This window comes from Pithys albifrons, chromosome 21 (assembly GCF_047495875.1).
Source record: "Pithys albifrons albifrons isolate INPA30051 chromosome 21, PitAlb_v1, whole genome shotgun sequence".
NCBI classification, from domain to species: domain Eukaryota; kingdom Metazoa; phylum Chordata; class Aves; order Passeriformes; family Thamnophilidae; genus Pithys; species Pithys albifrons.
Window position 1 is genome coordinate 3,700,589 of NC_092478.1, and position 17,654 is coordinate 3,718,242.

The following is a 17,654-nucleotide window of genomic DNA, read 5'->3' on the forward strand; positions in this document are numbered from 1 at the left end:
AGAAAGGCCGGCTGGCAGCGCAAAGGGAAACCCATCTGGGCGGCTGAGATGTGGCAGGACATCGCTGCCCGGGTAGAGAAGCTGAGTGTGAAGGTCCGTCACGTAGATGCTCATGTACCCAAGAGCCGGGCTAATGAGGAGCATCGTAACAACGAGCAGGTGGATCGAGCTGCCAGGATCGAAGTTTCTCAGGTAGATCTGGATTGGCAGCATAAAGGTGAATTGTTTCTAGCCCGATGGGCCCATGATGCCTCTGGTCATCAGGGCAGAGATGCGACATACAGATGGGCTCGTGACCGAGGGGTGGATCTAACCATGGACAGTGTCTCACAGGTTATCCATGACTGTGACACATGTGCTGCCATCAAGCAGGCCAAGCGGGTGAAGCCTCTATGGTATGGTGGACGATGGTCGAAATACAGGTATGGGGAAGCCTGGCAAGTTGACTACATCACACTTCCCCAAACACGCCAAGGCAAGCGCTACGTGCTGACCATGGTAGAGGCAACCACTGGATGGCTGGAGACATACCCCGTATCTCACGCCACTGCCCGGAATACCATCCTGGGCCTTGAGAAACAAGTCCTGTGGAGACACGGCACCCCAGAGAGAATAGAGTCTGACAACGGCACCCACTTCAAGAACAGCCTCATAGACACCTGGGCCAGAGAGCACGGTATTGAGTGGGTGTATCATATCCCCTACCATGCTCCAGCTGCCGGGAAAGTTGAGCGATGTAATGGACTGCTGAAAACAACCTTGAAGGCGTTGGGTGGGGGAACTTTCAAACACTGGGAGCTGCATTTGGCAAAGGCCACCTGGTTGGTCAACACCCGGGGCTCCATCAATCGAGCTGGCCCTGCCCAATCAGAACTCTTGAATACTGTAGATGGAGATAAAGTCCCTGTGGTCCATATGAGAGGTATGTTAGGAAAGACTGTTTGGGTGAGTCCCACCTCAAACAAAGGCAAACCCATCCGAGGGATTGTCTTTGCTCAAGGGCCTGGTTGCACTTGGTGGGTAATGCAAAAAGATGGAGAAACACGATGTGTACCACAAGGGGACCTAATTTTGAGCGAGAAGAGTTTGTAATGTTTCATCGTATATATGTGTATATATATGTATAGGTAAAAAGGGAATTAATTTGGGAATGACTAGATGGAGTAGAATAAGGGGTGGATAATGTCCTAGTTCAGCAGGAGGGACCAGCTAACCCTGTGTGAGGGTGATCAAAGCTGTGTATTCTACCCCCTCTATTCATTCCCCAAGGTCAATGGGCCATTAGCAGCAGCTGCCCAGGGAGCCATTATCACTTCACACCCAGCCTGAGGGGGGCGGAGCTGCTAATGGGCCATCAACAGTTCAACACCCCCTGGCTCCCAGAGTTAATCACCCATTGTGTGAGTCCCCGCCCAGGGGGAGGGACTGAGAGCTCCCTGAGGGTACATAAGTGGTGGGTAAGAAGACCTCGGGAACTTCTTGTCGGATCCAGAGCAGCAGCAGGACCTCGACAGCAGGAGATCACCGCTCTCGTCCAGACCACAGCCCTTGCCTGCACCAACAGGTTTTTCTTTTCCTTTTGCTCTGGACTTGGGGGAGCCACAGGGGTCTCAGCACAAGGGCAAACAAACCCCCTTGGGTTTGTGCCCCAGGACACTGGGTTATACTGCTGGGGTTTTGTGAGTTGAAAGCAATTTCCCTTGTGTGTCAGTCTTGTTATTGTAATATTATTATTAAATTTTAGCTCTGACTTATAATCTCTCTCGTGGTGAGTTCATTTCCCCTGCTGGTTCACCTTCAAACCAGCACACACCCATCACAACCTTCCTGAACAAGGCAAAGGCTTTTCCATTCATCATAACCTTCCTAAAAAAGGCAGGGGCTTTTCCACCCATCACAACCTGCATATTGTGTGTGAAGGTTGAGATTGGGGGCCCATATCACACTGAGAGGCAGCAGGGAAACCACAGCACCCACCTCCCCTCTTACCCATCTAACCTTTACCCCAGCACCTGGGGCTGCTTCACGCCCTTTGCAAGTCCAGCCAGCAAAGGGGAAATATGGGAGAGCAGCAAGATGTCCCAGCAAGAAGGGTCTGGGCAGAAAATAAGCCACAAATAATACTGGATGTGAGAATAGGGGAACAGCATTCCATGCTGACAGCTGGGAGGGGAGGGCAAAGACTGACTGGAAGCAGTAGGAGAGGGACTCATGCTGTGCTTGCTGCCTCAGGTCACACAAAGGATCGATTACAATCTATTTCCCCTGTGGCAGGGTGAGCACCCTGGCTAGGACAGGGCAGGAGCTGGAGGTACCTGATAATCAGGCAGTTTTTGACTGGTGGTGTTTGGAACATTCCCCAAGTAAATTAAAGAAATGGCTGAAGCAGTCACAGATCTGTTAGTGATGGGGATGGATAGAGCATTTCCAGCTCCAGAAGATGGGAAGAGAGCAAGCCCAAAGTTCTCCTCCAGCAGCCAGAGAAACTGACGCTCCTGGACATCCAGAAAGCACTTCCAGAGCTGAATTTCCCCAGCAGGGATCTGTCAGGACCAAACCCAGTCAAACCCATCTGCTCATGCTCGTGACAGCCCCTGGGATGGGCAGAAGCAGTGGCACATCCTCAGTACTGGCCACGCTTCAGACACTGATGCCACACAGTTGAGGTGGGACTTGTAAGGGGATCCAGAAAGCACAACCAGAGGTAGCTGATGAGCAATATTCCAAGAGCAGTGATCAATGGCTTACAATGGCCAGTGATCAAAGCTGAGGGATATGCTTAGCAGCTCCTTCCCATCAGAGGCTCTCTGTGCTGCTGCTCCTTGGTAATGATCAGGACAAGGGAAGGCAAGGATGCCTGATCAATTCATGGGTGACACCACACTGCAAGCATGTTAAACAGTGAGACAAGAATTCCAGTGAACTTCGTGAAGCTGAGAAATGCTTAGTGGAAGAAAACAGCTCAAGGACAGGGGTGAGTTCTGGCCTCCCACTGACTGCCATGGACATCCGGGCTGGGGAACCACAACTCTGGAGCAGTTCTGCAAAACCATTGAGGAGTTACACCAGCCCACAGGCTGCACATGAGTCAACATCATCATCCTCAGGGGACGAAGAAAGCAACTAGATCAGCTTGGACTGGATAAAGAGGAAGAAGAAAGGAGAAGCAATCCTTCCTATCCACTCTAGGCCATGGCCCCATGTACAGTTTGGGGCATTCTCTTTCCAGAGCCCATAAGGAAAGCAGAGAGGACCTTGGGCTGGTCAGTCTGGAGAGCAGAAGTCATCGAGGTTGGTCTTTGAGGTACACAGGACAACAGCTGAATGACCCTCCATGGCCATGGTGGACACAGAGCTGAGGTTGAAGAGCAAGAAGCCCTTGGGGCAGGGAGGGTGCCCTGAAGGAGATGCCAGGAGAAGGTATGGGACCTTCACAAGGAAAGTGGGACCTTTACAAGGAAAATGATTTCTCATAGGAATGTGTGCCAGGGCCAGGCAGGGCTTTTCATAAAGCTAGGCTTAATTTTTTCCTTCCTCTGCATTCACAGTTTTCTAAGCTTTCAAGCAGGTTCATTCAGTCAGGAAGCCCAGCTTCTCTGCTCTGCTTTGCCACACACTCTTAGGACAGAAGCTCTTAGGGAAAGAGGTGTTTTTTGAGCAGAGGAAGAACACAAAAATGCTCAAAATGCTGGTGTTCCCCCACGTACATGTGCTGCCTCTCAGCTGGGCACACCCCACAGCTCTGATGGAGAGCACAAGTCCATTTAACATGATTGGGAAGTCACAACCCATCTCCAACAACACATCCATCATCATGGTGGATGGGACCCAGCAAAATTCAGCCTGGATCTGCCGTAACAGGCTGTTGCCTTCCAGCAGAGCAGGAGGCAGCACTGACCTAATTAACTGCATGATATGGAAAAGTCTTTTTGGAAAGATTTTTACTCTTTGGTTGTGTCCCCAGACTCACATGGGGTGGTTGATCCTCAGGGTCTCGGTGGCCCTGCACAGCTATTTCTATAGAATCATCAAGTTTGAAAAAGACCTCCAAAATCATGGAGTCCAACCTTTAACCAAACACCACCTTGTCAACTAGACCAGACCACCGAGTGCTGTTGCCCCATGTCAATGAAACAACCACCACGTGCCAGAAATCCAGGGCAGTGGCAGCCACAAAACCATCAGCAGCTGCACCAAGGAGCATTTTCCCTTGCAGGTTGTCTCTGTACACTAATTTAACCTGTCTCCTGGTGACACAGAGAAGCCAAACCCCTGGGTGAAAGCCAGACAAACAGCTTGATCCCAAAATACCCAGGTGTCAGGTGGAGGAGCAGGGATCCCATGGGGACCTCTAGTGCTGTTGGCATCCCAGCTCTGAAAACCAAGGCAACAATCCTCTCAGGAACTGAGCATCCCTGCAGCAGGGGCTGGATACAGGTGCAAATGGGGTTCCCATAGGGATACACACCCTGCTCTCACCTTTAGGACAAAGGTGTTGTCTTTGTCAGGCATCTCCAGTGGCATTGTGGTGCGGACCTCGATGATGGCCGACAGTGGGATGCTCACCTTGGGCTTGGAAGCCTGGGAAAAGGAAAAAAAAAGCAACTCAAAGAAAATAAATTAAAAGAAATCAATGAATTAAAAAAAGTCACTCAATTGAATCAAACTGTCCCTGGGGACGACGCAGTGGAGCTCTCAGAGGCAAGATCAGCTCAGCCTGTGTGGTTATTACAGCGGGGGAATAAACAGCATTGATTTCCCTCCCGTTCTGATAACTCTGAGCTCTTTGAATTAAACCAAGAGGAGGCCCAGTGGAAGACAGGGAGGTGCATTTAACTGCCAAACCTCCTCCTTGCTCCAGCATGGGCTGAAGTGCCAGCTCTGCCAACACCACTTATTTCTCTCCATTTTAAACCCTCTCCCAGTGGAGATCTGCAGGGAGAGAGCTGTGCTGTCTGATGGGGGAGGCTTCCCATGCAGAAAGCAGCTCCGTTTATCCAGCACAGGAGCTGCATTTCAACCGAGCAGCTACGACACAGCAGCCTCAGCCATGCAGGGAATTTTAATTACATTAAAATAAAGAAAAATGAATTTCCCCCAGGGCCCCTGGCACCCGCTGGAGCCTCCACGGGGTGGGGCAGGACCTGGTGCCTCCCACTCCAAGTGTTTGCTGAGCAACAAATTCCCCAGATATTTGTTTTAATTATAACAAATCCCCCCAAAGGAGCCTGCAGAGCTGCTCTCCAGGGCTCTGGGATTCAGAGCATGGTGGATGTAGGAAGTGGAGATGCAATTTAGTCACTGAAACCATTGCCTGGTGCCTTGGGTGCAGGGGGTGGGATGAGGCCAGCGAGGAGCTCTGGGCTGGAAGTTACCAATAACGGGCTCAGTTCCCATTTTTATTGGGAAATAAAAATAAATACATCCAAGACAGAACAGAAACTGCTTTTTCCCTTCCAGGATGTTTCGTTTCTGCCAGTCCCAGAGCCCCAGCGCTGCCTCCAGACACGTCTCAGCCATGCAAGGCTCTGCCCATCCCCAGGGAATTTTTCCATCTTGATGTTTGCACAGGAGAAGGTCAGTAAAGAGGCGGCAGCTGCTTCGAAAGGAAAGGAAACAAGGTGATAATTCATCACTGAGCCAGAGAAGGGGCTTAGAATCACAGAATGGTTTGTGTTGGAAGGGACCTTAAAGATCATCTCGTTCCAACCCCCTCTTCTCCAGGAAGGCTCTTCCTCTTAAAGATTTAAAGACATGGCCATAGTTTTTGTAGGGTCTTTGCAAAAACAAAGCTGTGGGCTGCTGAAGAAAAAAGCTGTTTTCTTCCAGCTGTGCCAGACTGGTGCCACTTTTACAGCTGAATCATTTGCCAGATGGAAAGCAAGATGGGATGAGGGGAGAAAGCTGTAAACCAAAGTGGGGTGTGATTATAACAGAAGTGTAGACAATGTTCATAAAAGTTGCCATAAAATAATTTCAAAATTGATTTTTAGAGACAAATCAAGATACACTAAAAAAAGAATCACTCTATGAGCTGTCTCTAAAATATTTTAAGAGCAGCAGTTGTTCCATTTTAACCCAAGTTTATTGCCTCTTAAGTGCAGCTGAAGTGCAGCTGATGTGCAGCTCTGTGCAGCCCACAACCACCAGATCCTCTGTGCATAAAATCATGGAATAGTTGGGGTTGGAAGGGACCTTAAAGCTCATTTCATTCCAACCCCCTGCCGTGGGCAGGGACACCTTTCACTGTCACAGTTGCTCCAAGCCCTGTCCAATCTGGCCTTGGACACTTCCAGGGATGGGGCAGCCACAGCTTCTCTGGGCAACCTGTGCCAAGGCTCGCCACCCTCACAGGGAAGAATTCCTTCCAATATCCCATCCAACCCTGCCCTCTGTCAGCGTGAAGCCATTCCTCCCTTGTCCTGTCACTCCATGTCCTTGCAAAATTCCCTCTCCAGCTCTTTTAGGCATCATGCCATGGACACTGGGTTGTCTCCTTCCAGCCAGGCCTTGTGCAGTCCCTAGACAGTGGAAGTCTCCAGTCCAGCCCCCAGGGATGCACATCATCCCTGCCAGTGCTGAGCCACTCTCCAAAGAGATGCACTTGAGTTTAAACACACATTTAGTATTTTATCAGAAGGATGGATGTTTAGGTGAGAGGCACAGACCATCATCCACAATACCAAGGGTCATTCTGGCCTGCAGATGGGATAGGTTTCAATCACATTTTCCCATCCATTTGCACCTCAGTCACACAGCACCAGATTTCCCCCTGGACCAGAGCTGGATTTCATCCCAGCTCAGCTGTGGAAAAAATAAAAGCCCCAAGCAAAACCCAACTGCTGCTTGAATTGCTCATAAAAACAACAGCAGAGAAAAGCCAGGACTTACCTTTGGAGGGACATAGAACTCGAGGAGGAACCTCTCTCCTTCCACCTTCACTGCTTTCCGGAGCAGGAGGCGGCACTTCTGCCACTGCGAGCTCCCCACACAGTTCGTGTCATCGGCCACCATGTAGCGCAGCATCCCCTCCCTCTGGATGTCCACCAGCTCCACCTTGGAGGAGGGCACCTTGGACAGGCGCAGCTTGTGGGTCCATTTCTCCCGTGGGTCACCAGGCTCTTTGCCGCCGGCCGGCCAAGGCTCCCTCTCGGCTCTCCGGCCACCCGGGGCAGCCTCAGCACCCGGCTCTGGAGAGGACTTGCGATGCCACATCTCCTTCATACCATCCACCACACACAAGCTCATGTTCCTCAAGGAGAAGCCTTTCTTGAACTTGGGCTTGGCAGCAGCGTGGATGGAAACGTCCTCTGAGCTGCGGGACTGGCCATAGGAGGATACTTTGCGTGCCTGCACCTGCTGCGCCGGGGTCAGGTACCGGCTGGCACCCAGCGGAGCGTCCATGCTGTCCAGGGACTCGGTGGACGTCTCCTCCTTCCGCGGGGTGACCTCCCGCCCGTAGGGGACGTGGCAGTTCTGCAGCCCCACAAAGGGCACGATGTTGTACTTTGTGGGGGAGTCAGACACGAACACCCGGCTGACCTCCAGGCTGAAGATGTCCAAGAAGTTGGCGGTGAAATGGTGGGAGAAGGAGGTTTCTGCCCCGGGGGTGTCGTAGTGGGGGTTCTCCTTCAGGAACTGGCAGAACTTCTGGGCAAAGTCGACAGCGGCCGCCTGGGCGTGCAGCTTGCAGAACTCCCTCCAGTCGGGGAGCGGGGAGGAGGGCTCCTGGCACAGAGCATCGCCGTTCATGGCTGCCCCATTCCACCTGCCGGCGGGCTGCGGGGGCAAGGGCACAGCGTGAGCCTGGGCACAGACATGGGCAACCCACCCTGCCCCCCCAGAAGGGGGTCTCCCCTCGCCATGATGTAGGAGCCAGTCTGCAGCTCTGGTGTGAAGGGAAACACTGAGGGAAAGTGTCTGTGTGTTGCGCTCTCTCTCTGCCTCGTACACTAGAAAAAATCTTGGCCCCGGCAGCAGCCATAAATTGTACTTATTTTACGATTATGACCATGCAAAAGCATTATTGATTTCTCATAAAACCACTAAGGAGTCCCCGACCAGAGGGACCCTGCAGGATTTCTCTCGCTGTGCATCTGCCTGGGCACAGCACAGCCCTCCACAGGGTGAGGGAGGCAGTGCCCACATAGGGCAGCACCCTCCCCTCTGCACCCAGCAGCTGGTCCTTCTCTTTCTCCATTCTCTATTTCTGTCCTGATCCTTTGCCACATGAATTTTAGTATTTCACCCTCCCCGCTGAGCATTGTGGGGTAATGGATAACCTGGGACAGAGCTTTGGTAGAGGCAAATGTATGTAGGGTACAGGGGGAAAAGAAAACAAAAGCCAAATCCAGGGACACACCAAAAGTTAATGGGAGCTGCAGACCAGACCCACACGCCCATGGGAGAAGCACCACGTTGCCCAGTCTCCACACTGGTCCCTCTCCCAACAGCCATGGGACTGGCAGGGCATATGTGCAGTCTGGCTTGGTGTTTATGCTGCACTTCCCAAATATCCACCTGGCTTTGGGTAGTGTGAATGGCCTCCCCAGGGAGAACCCAGCATCTTAAAAATCTCCCAGTGCTGAGAGTGTTTGTGGTCTACTGGTGATGGTGAGCCTTGGCCAGTGAGCAAGTGGGGCACTGCTCAGCCCATGTCCCCAAACATAAGGTCTATGTGTCCAGATACCCCTCCTTCCTCCCTGAGGGTGGCAAATCCACCTCAGCTGGCTCAAATATAAAGTCCAGGGGTGCCTGCAGCTGCCATGCTCCAGGCAGGGACTGCGCCTGGGGGATCCAGTTCTGGAAGGACAGGACAGTCCCCCCGGGTTCTGCTGTTCTCCATTCACAGAGCAGCTCTTTCCCTGGATTTTGCTGTTCTCCATTCACAGAGCAGCTCTTTTGCTGGCGAGGGATTACTCCTGCTAATAAATCACGAGCAGTCTCCTGCCAGCAGCTTACACGGCCAATAATTAATTACTGCTCAGATGAACTGCACAAGCCACGGGATCAGAGCAGGCACTGGGGACTGGGATAACCCACTCCTCATCCTCCAGACCCCAACCACATCAGCCACCAGACACAGGCAGGACCAGGTCCCAAAGGCTGTGATGCAGAGCAGCAGCTGTGGCCAGGAACTGGTTGCCATTTGCCCAGCACACCCCTACAGAGATGAGGCACTGCCCACCAGCACCAAACATCTGAGTTCCCCAGGAGCACCTCCATGCCAGGAAGTGGCTCTCAACCCCATCAAACAGGGAGAAACCCACACAGACAACAAAATCTCAACAGAAACACAATGGTGGCATCTTCCCACCTTTAAGACAGGGATGCTGCTTGGTGTCCTGGCTGTGCCAGGGAAGCAACAAGGACAGAGAACACAAATTGCCACCGGGGACCTGCACTGGCCCCTCACACCCCACACCATCACAAGTCTCCAGCAGAGCTCCAGCCCCCACAGAAATCCCTGGCAAGCTCTCCCCAGCATCACAGGGCTTTCCTGGAGACCTGAGCAGGGAGCCATGCCAACTGGGAAAAAACCCATCCCTGCAGTTTAGGAGCAGTGTCTGAATTTCCCCAAGAGACACCAGGAAAGCAACAGAAAATGCAAAGCTGTTTGTTACCCGCCCAGCAAATGAAATTCCTAATTATCCATCCATCACCAAGCAGAGGATTTAAAGACTCGGCTTGTGACTGCAGTTACTGCCCTTTGAATTGAAAATTCACAGCCCCAGCTCTGCCCTGGCACCAAGCCACGGGCCAGGAGTACTTGAGCTTAGGGAGAAAAGGAAGATGAAAAGGAGTCTCCTGCTGCCAATCCAAGCAGTCACAGCAAGAGCAAGGGAGGGGGGAAAGGGTACAGAGGGAAAAGAAGAGAAAGGAGCTTGGGAGGGGGAGAGAAAGCCCCACAGTAATGGGTTTAATTGCATCTGCCCTGGGTGTCGAGGCCCAGGTGGAGTGAGAACACTTCTCCCCATCCCTCTCTCCAGGAGGTGCTCAGAGCAGGGCCTGCCTGCCCAAAACCAAGGGATGGCAAGTCAAGATGCAACAGACTCTGAGAGGTTAAGATAAAAAAAGAAGAAGAAAAAAAAAGGCACTTCAAAAAAAGATAAAGCCCCAAACAAAAAGCCTCAAGATCCAGGCACTGCAGCCAGGCTCAGGCTCCGAGACACGCACGCAGAGGCATCACAGCATCTTCCTTTCATCTGCATGGGGATGACAGACTTTAAAAGGCCAATTTATAAGAATGAAGCCTAGAGGAGAGACATCTGGCAGGTCTGAGGAGGCGGGGATTACTAACCCTGTGCCACGGATCCAACCCCCCCTGCCTGGAGCTGGTCCATGAGCCCCCCAGGTCCAGCCAGGACCCAGCAGCAGGGGCTGGGAGTCCCTGGGGTGGCCGAGAGGAGTCCCTGGGGTGGCTGAGGGCAGCCCCTCGGGGCCACAGAGCCATCCCCGCCCCTGATCCATTGTTCACCTGGTTTCTGCGGGAAGCAGGCTCCCAATTATCTGTGCAGATTTACCTTTAATCTGAGCGTCTTCACTCCCCTCCACACCAACAGCTCTGCCCCACTTCTTGAAATAACTTATCATGCCACAGACAGCATCCCCGGGCAGAGCGGTGGAAGCAGAGACGAAAATAAGCTCAAGATGAAAATAAGCAGCAAATCTGCCATTGCTTTTTGGAGGGGAAGGGCCATCCACTGCCAGCCCAGCTTCCCAAGGGCTGCAGCATGCTCTGGGCACTTTTCTAAGGAGCCAGATCCCTTCAGAGGTGCCATCAGCTCACCCCAGAACTGGCTCAGGGGCCACAGCCTCGAGTCCCTGGCCTGGGTGACACAAAAAACACAAATACATAAAATGAAGCGGTTTGTTGTCATAGGAAAGCCATGGCTCCTAACCCACCTGAATGAGTCCCCTGACTCCTCCTAGGGCAGTCCTGTGTCTGCTGTCGTTGTCACTTGGGAAGTGAGTAAAGGTTTAAAAAAAAGGAAAAAATAAGCAATTTCTGGGGATTGGCCAAGTGAAACCCAGGTTGGGATGGCAGGTGAGTGCCAGGCCCTGGCAGTGATGTCAGGACAGTCTCTGCCAACAAGGTGTGCTGAGGCATCTCCTGCTCGGGGGGGTACATGTAGAATGATCTGAAAGTCGAAGTAAAGCTACTGACCTGAAGAAGAAATGAAACTGTCAGCAGAAGCGCAGGAGACCATAAGAAAACAACTCACCGACGAAGCAGGAGTCAGGGAGCAACAACAAAGCCACTGGGATTTGCTGAACCAGAGACGTGGGGAGGAACCAACGTCTAATGAGGTGTTAATAACCCGAATGCGCAACACCGGTCATGGGATGGGCAGCACAGCCAGCCCAGCACTGGCTCTGATGGCTTTATTTAAGGAAACAACCCTAATAAAGAGATGTTTCTCTTCCGGCCGGCACAGCCAGGCTTGGCACAAAGTGATCCTCAGTGGGCAAAAATACCGTCTGATGGAGCTTGTGGGTGGCAAATCTGAATCCCTCCATCCCTGCCTGCATCCCTGTGCGGGAGAGCTCCCGGGGCAAAGACAGGGAATGACAGAAGAAGGAAAAACCCGCATGGGAGTGTGTGCAGCAAAGCCCTGGCTCCTGGGGAAGGTGGTGCCCAGCCCAGTCCCGGCTGCCCTGGTCCAGAAACCTGCTTGGCTTCCAGCAAGATCGGTTTCCAGCAAGATCGATGCCACTCAAAGCCCCAGCTGGTGATCCTGATCCCTGGGGAATGACATGAGGAAACCCAGGCACCTGCTGCCCCAAGAAAAGCGCCTGACCTAAGCGTGCCATGCCAGAGGAGATCCCCGAGTCACGAGCAGGTCGCAGAGCAAGGCGATACCTCCCAGCCCCCCTCGGCAGCGGGTGCGAGGTGATCCTGGCAGGCAGCGGGCAGCTCGCGACACACGGGCAGCTCGCGACACACGGGCAGCTCGCGACACACGGGCAGCCCCCCTGGGAGCACAGGAGAGAGCCTGAAGCCCCAAGACACTGCCTGCCCCAGGCACAGGGCAAAACAGCTAAAACCGGGATGGGGATTTGGGTACAGTGGGGCAGAGCGAGCATCACACAGAGCTGATGGCAGGAGGGAAGAAAGAGCATCATCCCTGCTCTCGTTGTGCAAGCACAACGGGATGAGGAATGGATGGGCCATAGAGATGATGTTCCCCCATTCCACAGCAGACCTGAACCATGCAAAGACCAAGCAACCTCCTCCTTGCCACCTCGAGGACCTTTCCCAGCCCCTCAAGGCCCATCACAGCTTTAACTGCATGCAGAGGCTGAACTGAGGAAGAGAAATCCACAGGGTAACAAAAGCAGAAGTTACCTGCCCTTATGTGTTTCACATCCCCCCAGACTCCTGACCATCCCCACCACAGCCCCAGGCTGGGAGAAGCTGATTTCTCAGCATACTCCTCATTGCTCCATGTACTATTTATACTATTTTGATCTTAAATCAGGCTGGCTGCCTGAATCAGATAGAAATGGAAACAATCTTTGTTCCTCTCATTTACTGTCCATCCCACTGAAATATTAATCAAACAGCATTTCAGCCTCAAATTTTGCAGTCAAACCACCTGCCTTGAACCAATCCCTCACTAAGTGCATGCTCTGTCCAGATGCACTTTGGGGTCCACCTGCCATCTGCAGCCTAGAAAACATTCTTCTGGAATGAAAAGGTTTCTTGGGTCTTTTTCTGTTGCCCAATGAGGGATCCCTCTGGCTGCAGCATCAGACAGACCAGCTCTCAAAACAGATGGCCCAAAGCACCCAGTAGTGCTGAATGAACAGGACGGGGCTTTGGGGCACAGGTGCTGAAGGGACACATCTTCCAAAGAGAAAACAAGCAAGAAATGACCCTTTTTCCTGCTCCTGCACATATGGTGGTCTCCTTACAGCTGTGTGTGATATCCCCCAGTTCTGCATCCCCACAGGAACCAACACTCCTGCCAATAAGCAAATGGGCCCATGACAGACCCTCAGTAAAACCTGAGCTTTTCTCCATTTTCCACTATTCTGACCATGTCACAGGGTCTTTACTATCCTTCCCCTTCAAAATGCTGCCCCTACTGCACATTATAACTCCTGTCCTGACAGCTGATGGAAAATAAAGAGTTAACAGATAAGATCCATTGGATCTTAGATAATCTCTTTCCTGAGTAATTCCATCCAGCTTGCAGGGAACTACCCTGCCAGCCCCTGAACCAGCTGGAGCATCACCCAAGGCACTCAGCCCCCTGGGGACACCGGTGTGGGACCTGAGGGATGTGTCAGCCACAGGAAGGGGGTCCCCAGGGTGCAGTGACACAATGCTGAGCAAAGCTTTGGTACAGCTGGGCCTCATGAAGGCAGCTTGGGGCTTGGAGGCAGCTGTGTCTGGGAAGGAAGCAAAGACACCCCCTCAATGCCCCAAAGGAAAAGACACTAAAAAAATCCTTTAAAAACCCAGAACTTTAGGTAAAGGAGGTCAGAGGCTGTTGTCCATTCCCTCTCCCTGGATGCCACTTCACGTACCTATCTCCGGCCAGAGAGCTTCCCACAGAGAACTAACCAGTCCAAAGTCTATTTTTAACCACCACAATAGCAGAGCCTCCCCCAAGGAGTGGCCCAAGCCCTGTCCCCAACCAAGCAATCTCACATTTCCCTCGCTAAGCCTCGATTTCCTTCCGCCCCTCAGCCCACAACAAAACCCTCCTCCTCCTCTTGCCTTCCCATCCTTGGAAAATTACTTGCACATCCATCCACCTCCAGGCTGGTCTGCTGTGGGTGCACAGTGTCCTGCACACCTGTTATATATTAACCACTGACCTGGTACCCAGGGGCAGACCCTTCCTGGACTCAGAAATGCCAAACAACAGGAGATTTATCTGCTTACTCCCCACTGCTGGATGTACCTGAAACTCAGGGGATTTAAAGGAAAAGCCCTGCAACATGACTCCAACTGCTCTTCTCAAAGTGCAAGCTCTTTCAAGAGATTCCTCTTGGTGTTATGCCATGGAGGGGCTCCTTGGGTGTTTTTGGGGAGAAAGCTGTGTGGATCAGTGATGCAGGATGCCCAGGAAAGCACATCCTGAGGGATACAGCACAGCCATCACTGGATATCCCCTGTTGTTAGGGCAGAGAACCCCCTAAGATTGTTTTTCAATTATGGCACATAATAAACATGAGATAAAGTTACACAGTTCTGTGTAGGAAATCATCTTATTATGTTTTTTTACGTTGCAGATCTAATTCCCCAAACGCATCACTGTCTCATACCCGCCTGCAAACAGCCTTAAACTGCTGCCTAATGGTATCTGAGCTTGGGAAATTCAATTCTACCCAGCGCCTCACCCAGGACTGCTACAATCACTGCTAATTGCTTAAGTGGTGTATTAAGCAAAATAAAAATTCCAGTGGGCTTTGAACACCCCCCCCATCAACCAAAGATGCCAAAACACCCTGTTACGGCTGCCAACCCTGGCTCGAGATCCAACCTCAAACATCCTTTTCCCTTTTGCTGTGCAGGGATGCTCCTGGGCAGAGCAGGCAGAGCTTTGTACCCAGCATGGCCACAACCATGCCAGAGGGATTTACAGGCTGTGTCCAACTTCTCCACCATCCCTTTTCCCAGAGTTCTGTGGTGTCATCACAGCCCATCTTCTGCCCCAGGGTCTTGGGTGCCAGATGCTGCCAGGACCCAGTGGAGCAGAGCATAAACCTGCCCCCATCTTCCTGATAGGACTCTGGAAGAAGATGCACACTGGGTCCTCCTCCTGTCCTCTCACTTCCAAAGCACAGCACGCACCTGTGTGGGTTGAGTCTCACCCCAAACCCAGACCCTGCACCCAGCAGCACAGGTACTCGCCCAGCAAGCAGATTCTCCAAGCTCTTCTGCTTTTCCCTTTAGCAAAAATCAGGCATGGGGTGCAGTTCTCCCTTTAGGAATGACCTCTCCTCCTCTCCTCTGCAACGGAGCCAGCTGGGATTCAAGTCCATAATTCCTGCGAGCACACCACGTGCCCCCCGCAGTGACAGGGTCCCCCAGGTTCCCTTTGCCAGCCTACATAGGGAAGTGGAGCACTGAGCCAGGCACATCTCTCCAACTCTTACCCCACCACCTCACTGGCATCCCCTCACTGGCAGGGAAAGCAGCCGAGGTCAAGTGAGGGCACCAGAGGCGGGTGTGCCGGGAGGGCAGCGCTGCCAGGAGCGGCTCCGCTGGGCTGGGGCTGGAAGCGCTGCCCCAGGGCACCCCAGCCAGCCTGAGTCAGCAGCACCAGCAGATGTGCAACCATCGTCTGCCTTCTGGGAAGAAGGAGAAGAAGAGGAGGAGGAAGAGGAAAGGCACTAGCCAGCAACGTCCTCATCTTGAAGAGATGGGTGATTTACCTCCAAGGAGGAAGGACAGGAGGAAGTTGGACAAGACTACAGTGCCATGAGGGTGCATGAGACATGCTCACAGTCCAGGAGAAGAGGGGACAGATCTGATGGCCCAGGAGAACACTTAAAAAAGGTAGCTCTGCAGTCAAGCAGCCACTGCAGCCCTGAGCCAACTGAGGGTCTACCACTTGAGGAAGGCGGTGATTTTAACCCCAAGGCCTCACCCTCAGGACGGGGAGCTCCATCCTGCAGCACCCAGGGCTGACTCATCCCCCTCAGTGGCACAGAGGAATGGTCACCTTGTGCTAGGTGAGACACCAGACACTGGCAGGCAATCCCATGCCCTTCCCAAGCACATGTCAACAGGCTGGAGCATCTCCACAGAATTATCCAACTTTTTTAGACACCAGTTATTCAACAGTGGCCCTGATCTACACTGCAGCATCACAAGGATGGTGAGACACTGAGAAACACCACTGAAGGACACAGAGGGAGGGCCCAAGAGCACTTGCTATCTCATCTAAGCAGATCTGGCAGCACACACCCACCTGTCTGTACAAACACGATGGCCAAGGGCCTCAGGGAAAGGGAGCTGAGCATTTTGCAAGAGCCAGTGGGGGTTAGGAGCATGATCCCTATTTAGAAAGGCCCAGATGCCTCTCTAAAAAACCCCATGAAGGGGAGTCCTGAGTAATCATAGAATTGTTTAGGTTAGAAAAGACATCCAAGATCATTGAGTCCAACTGTTCCTCCAGCACTGCCAAGGCCACCACTAAATCATGTCCCCAAGTGCCACATCTACATGAGTGTTAAATCCCTGCAGCGATGGTGATTCCACCACTGCCCTGGACAGCCTGTTCCAGTGTCTGACAACTCTATCAGTGAAGACACTTCCCCTAATATACAATCTAAACCTCCCCTGGCACAATTTCAGGCCATTTCCTTCCTTTTTACCTGGGAGAAGAAACTGACCCCCACCTGTTGCCACTCTCCTGTCAGGGGGTTGTAGAGGCTGAGAAGGTCCCTCCTGAGCCTTCTTTTCCCTGGGCTGAGCCCCCCCAGCTCCTCCTCCTCCACTCAGACACAGCAGCAGAGCCTCCTGGGGATTTTGGGCAAGCTGCTGGGTGGACAGAGCTGTTTTACCTCCTCTCCCGTTCCAGTTCACAGGGTCCCCAAAGTGCCAGTGGTGTGGCTCTTCCTGGTCGAATGCATAACTTCAACTCATCAAATTCCCCACTGGAACGAGGGACCAGATCGACTTGGAGTGACCTGGAAGGCAAAGGTTTAGGCTGTCAGGCCTTGGAGTGAAGGCAGTATCCCCATGCACATCTCATCCCGGAGTCACAGCCCTGTTGGGCTGCAGCCTGACTTCCCCATACCCAGAAAAAAGCAGAAAGGCCAGGGAGAAAGTCCCTTCGCTCCCCAAGGGCCTCCCCGTGGTGCTGCCCAGCCTCAGCACAGAGGGCTGCGGGAAGCTCGGCAGGCGCAGCTGCCCCAGGGGAGTCCCACGGGGACGGGAGGCACCGCCTGCCCGGGGTTTGGGGCTGCTCTGTCCTCGGGGGCCCACGTGGGGACCCCCCCCCCAGAGTTTCCTGCACTCCTGCCGCAAACCCAAGCAGACAATAATGATTGAAAACCACGGAGCATCCATGCGGGGTGCTGTGCGCTGCCTGTGCCTGCCCCTCATCTCCCCGGGGCATCCCCCCATGGCAGGGGCAGCCCATCCCCTCGGTGCAGCCCCCCATCCTTGGGGCACAACCCCGTCTCCTGGGGCACCCCCATCACCGGGGAGCCCATCCCCTCGGTGCAGCCCCCCTTCCCCGGCGAGCCCAACCCCACGGGGCAGCCCCCCACTGCCGGGCACCGCCGGGTCTGCCCCATCACCGCCCCCCGCCGTCCCTCCCGCCCCCGCCGGGCCCGATGCTCACCGGGAGCGGGGGGATGACCCCGCCGCGGGGGTGGGAGGCGGCGACAGCCCCCGACCCGGCGGCGGCGAGAAGAGGGGGCGAATCGGGGACCCTCCCGGCTCCGCCGCGCCGCAGTGGCGAGGGGGGAAGGCGGGACTCTCCCCCGGGTGGGGGGATCCGCTCCTGAACGGGGGCGGGGGGAAAAACCGGGAAAACAAGAGCCCTCCGCCCACCTCCGCCCCTCCTCCGCCGCGCTCCGGTGCCGGTACCGGAGGATGCACTCACCCGGCCCCGCTGGCTGCTCTGGCTCGGTTTAGCTTAGCTCGGCTCGGCTCGGCTCGGCTCGGCGCTGCCCGGCCCGGC

The 17,654-nt window shown here is 53.7% G+C and overlaps 1 protein-coding gene across 2 annotated transcripts in view; it reads right to left on the bottom strand.

Moving 5' to 3' along the window:
- SH2B2 (SH2B adaptor protein 2) overlaps positions 1 to 17,654 on the bottom strand; it is a 30,909-nt gene extending 13,255 nt beyond the window's left edge. Inside the window, exons 1-4 of one of the 2 annotated variants that reach the window (XM_071575081.1) lie at positions 17,577 to 17,654; positions 16,528 to 16,653; positions 6,892 to 7,779; positions 4,480 to 4,581 (exon numbers count right to left, since the gene is read on the bottom strand). In XM_071575081.1, coding sequence (XP_071431182.1) covers positions 4,480 to 4,581; positions 6,892 to 7,752 — 963 coding nt within the window. In that variant the 5' untranslated portion in view covers positions 7,753 to 7,779; positions 16,528 to 16,653; positions 17,577 to 17,654. Of the gene's footprint in view, positions 1 to 4,479; positions 4,582 to 6,891; positions 7,780 to 13,751; positions 13,780 to 16,527; positions 16,654 to 17,576 lie in introns of those variants that run through there. The other variant, XM_071575080.1, reaches the window with a different exon arrangement.